This window comes from Chelonoidis abingdonii, chromosome 26 (genome assembly GCF_003597395.2).
Source record: "Chelonoidis abingdonii isolate Lonesome George chromosome 26, CheloAbing_2.0, whole genome shotgun sequence".
In the NCBI taxonomy this organism is placed as follows: Eukaryota; Metazoa; Chordata; order Testudines; family Testudinidae; genus Chelonoidis; species Chelonoidis abingdonii.
In genome coordinates this window covers 3,987,634-3,993,386 of record NC_133794.1, presented here as the reverse complement: position 1 = coordinate 3,993,386, position 5,753 = coordinate 3,987,634, and the positions used below count along the sequence as shown (strand labels likewise).

Sequence of the window (5,753 nt, the reverse complement as noted above, 5' to 3'; positions counted from 1 at the left end):
TGTGCAGGACATGGGGGCTGTGGGGCATTTGAGAGGGTATGGGGGGCTGTGCAGGACATGGGGGCTGTGGAGCATTTGAGGGGGTTTGGGGGGCTGTGCAGGATGTGGGGGGCTGTGGGGCATTTGAGGAGGTTGTGGGGGTGATGTGAGATGTCAGGGCTGAGGGGTACTTGAAGTGTCTGGGGGTGCAGTGCGAGAGGTCTGGGGTGCTGGGCAGGGACATTTGGGGGGCATTATACCATTGCTAGAGGGTGGGGAATCAGTGCAGCCCTGTTCCCCAACCTGTGTCTCTTGCCCTGGGGGGAGGGATCAGGTGGCGGGGGGTGGCGGGGCTAGTTCCCAGCAGAGGGTGAGGTTTGGGGAACTTGTGGGCACAGCAGCTGCTGGTGCTGGAAGGAAGCCCAGCCTGGCCCCTCCCTGCTCTGGAGTGGCGGGGGAGGGAGAAATCTGCCCCCATCCCTAGGAAGTCCTGGGGCTCCCAGCAGGGGGCGCTGTGGGGAGCAGGGCCGGAGCCCTGGCTGTGGTGGGGGTGTCTCCTGGCTCCTCCAGTCCTGGCCTCTCCCGGCAGGGGGCGCTGTGGGGGTCTGGATTTAGGGCGAGGGCCCCATATTTTGGATAATGACCAGGTCCCAGCCATGCCCCCCCTCCATCCATGTGGTGCGGGGGAGACTGTCCCTTTAAGGCCTGTGTGCTCCACACACTGCGGGGGAGGGGAGCCCACGGGTGCTGCAATGCGACTGGAGGCTCCGGTGGCAGCGCCGGGGGCCGATCCTGCTGGGGGCTGAGCATCTTCCTTAAGGCCTGGACCCCAGGGGGCAAATTAACCCCTGCGGTGCCACCTCGGGGTGCTGTGGCTTCTGGCCAGCCCTGGCCCCTGGGGATCAGCGGGGCGGGGGGTCAGAGACTCGAGTGGGGCATTTGTCTCCCAGCTGGAGTGGGCTGGTGGGAGGGAGCACCCCGAGGTGGGGGAGCAGTGCACACGTGCCTGGGGGTGTTGTACACCTGGAGGGATTTGTTCTACACACAAACACAGAGAAATGTTACACACACACACAGACAGAGAATTGTTCTACACACAGATACACTGAAATATCTCACACACTCAGACACGGAATTGTTGCAGGCACAAACAGCTGCAGCAGCAGTCACACACACGCTGGGCTGTGTTACACACACACACACACACACACACACAATTGTTCAACACACAGAAACACTGAAATATCTCACACACCTGGACACGGAATTGTTCCAGGCACACACAGCTGCAGCAGCAGTCACACACACGCTGAGCTGTGCTACACACCCAGGGAAATGTTACACACAAAGGGAAACGCTGCACACACACCATCGGAAATATGACCCACCAAGCATGAGAAAGGAAGGTATATGTGGAATTGTACACAGGACACACGTGCACACACACCAGGGACTGTGCCCCACAGACAGACCCACATGGGGTTATGAGACAGATTTCACACTTCTACCTTGCACATTCTCACGTGTGCACACTGTACACCCCCCCGTCATACCAGCATATTCTCTCCTGCGCTCCCCCCAGGGCACTTGCACTAACACCACCACTTCCTCTTCTCATGCCCTCTCAGCCACACACACCTCACACACCCGTGCCACTCACACTCTCTTGTGTTTAAACATCCTCACACGCTCGTTCTCACACTCTCGCACATGGCCAAATGCACAACCCACCCTCGTTTTCACACTCACAGACATTATTACACTCACCAAGGCATCCACCCCCACACATGCACACCAACATGTAAACACACACATGAACACCCACACAGGCACACCAACACACAAACCACACATGAACAGATACACATACGTGTGCACACACGCAAATGCACACATGCACAGATACATGCACACCCACACAGCCACACACACAAAGACACGCACACAGAGTTATTTTCCATCTCTCTGGAGGGCAGAGTACAGGAAAAGGGCCTGGAGTGGGTCCATCCCCTCTGCCCTGCCCCAAGTGTCTCTTGCTGAGATTCCCTTCGGGGCCCCTGGCCCCCCAACCGGCAGGCAGAGATGCCCCGGCCCTGCCCTTCCCAGAGCGGCACCAATGACAGGGCTCGCTGCTGGAATGAGGTGAATGGTTGTGGGAAGGGTGTTACGCAGAGAGCTGTTCTTTCAAGTCTTGGCTTGGAGAGGGGAGTAAGTCCCAATGGTTAGAGTGTGGGGGCTGGGAGCTAGGACGCCTGGGTTCTATCCCCAGCTCTGGGAGGAGAGTGGGGTGTAGTGGTTAGAGCAGAGTGCTGCAAGCCAGGACGCCTGGTTCCTACTAGCAGCTCTCGGAAGGGAGTGGGGGCTAGTGGTTAGGGCAGGGAGGGGCTCGGCATCCCGTGCCATTGGCCGCATCAGCCCTCTGCACATCTCTTGAGCGAGGTGTCCGTCGGCCTCTGATCACGCTATCAATTGAGGCTGTTTGAGAGATTTGATTTTTTTTTTCCTGCTGGAGCCGAGTTTGAGACGCTTGGGCTCAGATCCTCCAAGGTGCTGCCTGGGGAGCGAGGTGCCGAGGTAGCTTTGAGGATCTGGGCCTTAGGGGGTTTGGGGAGTGGGGGGGATGTGAAATTTGCATTGGGAGCTCGGGGGCAGGAGAACAGATTCCCAGATTCCTTCCAGGATGGGAGCATCCCAGAATGTGTCTTCTGCTGAGCCCCTGGCATGCCGGCTGCTCGGCTCCCAGGACAGACAGCCCGGGACTCAGACAGACGGGCAGACAGAGTCAGACAGACGGGGAGGGTCGCTGCGGCCTGCTAATGCAATCCGGGCCCTTCGCGGCCAGATGCCCCCCTGCCTGCTGCAGCAGTTCCTGGCCAAGCGGAGTCCGGGCTTGGAGGGGCGAGTCCAAGGGCGCAGGGTGGGAGGCTCAGCAGGGGGTGCTCTCCCCTCTGCCCTGAGCTCAGGGGAGGGGGCGCTGCCGGGAGCGGGATGTGGGGGTCAGCGGGTGGCACTTTCCCTCGCAGTCTGCCCAGGGGAGCTCTAGGGGGTGCTGTGCTGCAGGGAGCTGGCTGGGGGGACTCAGTAGGGGGCACTCTCCCCTGCCGGGCAGCGCTGGCCCCCAGTGCCAGGCTAGGGGGCGCTGGGTGGCTGTGGCCTTGTGATCCTGGATTGGTTCTAACTGGGTTCACTCTTGCTTGTATCCTACCCTGCCCCCTGCTGGTACAAGAGGACACTGAGTTTTCTTTGTATAAACAGCCCCCTTGCCCCACCGCAGAGGCAGCTGCATCTCAGTACTAAGCCAAGGGTCCCTGTATAAACAGCCCCTGTACTTCACCCCAGAGGTGGCTGCATCTCAATGCTGGGTGAGGGATCCCTGTATAAACAGCAGCCGGGCCCCACCCCAGAGGTGGCTGCATCTCAATGCTGGGTGAGGGATCCCTGTATAAACAGCAGCTGGGCCCCACCCCAGAGGTGGCTGCCTGTTGGTGCCACGCAAGAGATCCCCATGTGTAGGAATTACTATTAATTGTTTGTACTGTGGTGGCACCTAGCAACCCCGGGTGTGGGCCAGGACCCCATTGTGCCTTGTACTGCACAGATCAAAACACTCCAGGCTGTTCAGCCGAAAGGAGTCATAGAAAAGAAATCAGCCCCGGGACGCCATCACCTTCTGAAGATGATCCAGGGGACAAAATCCCCTTTGCCCCCCCTTCCCCCCCAGGGGATAACTTCCCATCCCCCGTCTTGTTTTGCAGAAGGACCTGCCGTTGCCGCGGAAAAGTAGCAGGTGAGCCCCTTCCGCTGCGGTGTTTGTGTGTCCCGGGATTGGGGTGGTCACCCCCCTCATGGCCTGCGACAGTCGGTGTCCCGCTACAGACTTCGCATGGGACCGATCCAGGCGATTCCCACGCTGGCTGGCTGGGGCAGAGGGGAGCTACGACCCAGGCTCATGGGGACGCAGCCGTGGGGCAGGGGTTAATCTGCCCCTCCTGGGTCAGATTGCTGCTTTGCCCGGAGTCTGGCCTGGCACATCCCAGGGGCTGTGCTGGCCTCCAGATCCATCAGGCCTCTTCTGGTCTGTCCTCTTCACCTGGGTTTTGAGGGCGGGGGGTTGGTTTGGGGGTGGGGTGGGTGAGGTCTGGGAATGCACACCAAGCCCTGCACACAACCAACCACACAGCCCCCCATGTGTGCAATCGTCCACACGTGCTGTGTGCACAACCGCACCCTACACCCCAAGCTACACGGAGCCCATGTGCACCTCACACATAACCACCCCATGCGTGTACCCAGACAAACAGTCCATGCAAAACTACCCCCCACGGACAAACTCAGTCACAGACACAACCCCATGTACCCACCCTCCCCACCCATAGATATAGCTCCATATATATACACACATCCCATATATACAACCAGGCATCCAGCCCCATATATATATACACACATCCCATATATACAACCATGCACCCAGCCCCATATATATACACACATCCCATATGTACAACCATGCACCCAGTCCCATATATATATATACACACATCCCATATATACAACCAGGCACCCAGCCCCATATATATATACACACATCCCATATATACAACCAGGCACCCAGCCCCATATATATATACACACATGCCATATATACAACCAGGCACCCAGCCCCATATATATACACACATCCCATATATACAGCCATGCACCCAGCCCCATATATATATACACACATCCCATATATACAGCCATGCACCCAGCCCCATATATATATACACACACATCCCATATATACAACCATGCACCCAGCCTCATATATATACACACATCCCATATATACAACCATGCACCCAGCCCATATATATATATATACACACATCCCATATATACAACCATGCACCCAGCCCATATATATATATACACACATCCCATATATACAACCATGCACCCAGCCTCATATATATACACACATCCCATATATACAACCATGCACCCAGCCTCATATATATACACACATCCCATATATACAGCCATGCACCCAGCCCCATATATATACCCTATATACACAAATATACACTCATACAAAATATGGATAACAGCACAACACACACATACACTACAGATAAACACTCTGTGTTTTGGGGAAGAGGGGCCTATACACACACACACTGCGGTAACACAAAAGGTAACACCCACCACAGAACACGTACTGTGTAACACACACATCATAAACACAGGCATGCCCACGAGGTACTCCACCCAAACAGAAACACACAGAGATACACTCTAGTGACACCCACACACGACCCAGGTACCACACACACAAATACAGACCCACCCGCACCCGCACAGCGACGCGTCCTCTCAGAGATCACAGCTCGGAAATTCATGCCAGCCGCAGATGGCAAAGGCCGTACTGCACCCAGAGGCCCCCTGTCTCCCTACCCCCACCGCAGGGGCAGCTGGGGCTGCGTCGGTTTGTGTGTGTGGTACCTGTGACGTGTGTGTGTGTGTGTGTGTGTTACTAGGGTGTATCTGTGTGCGTGTCTGTTTGGGGGGATTGCATGGGGTGCATGTGTGTTGTCTGGGGTGTGCACTGCTGGAGCGTGTGTTCCTGGAGACGTTGTGTGTGTGTGTGTGTTATATGGGGTGTGTGTGTGTGTCTATCTCCAATCTCCCCCCACCCCAACCCCCCTCAATGGTCCCTTTGCCTGAAACAGCATTTCCAGTTGCATCATCCCAGCGGCCCCGAGACCAGAGTCCCCCCCGCCCCCGCCAGA

At 56.8% G+C, this 5,753-nt stretch overlaps 1 protein-coding gene across 1 annotated transcript in view; it reads left to right on the top strand.

Annotated features, from left to right (window-relative positions):
• The window catches only part of MAST1 (microtubule associated serine/threonine kinase 1), a 62,910-nt gene that overhangs the window by 4,773 nt on the left and 52,384 nt on the right, over window positions 1-5,753 (top strand). The window contains exon 2 of the mRNA XM_075061227.1: window positions 3,735-3,766. Coding sequence (XP_074917328.1) covers window positions 3,735-3,766 — 32 coding nt within the window. The remainder of the gene's footprint in view (window positions 1-3,734; window positions 3,767-5,753) is intronic.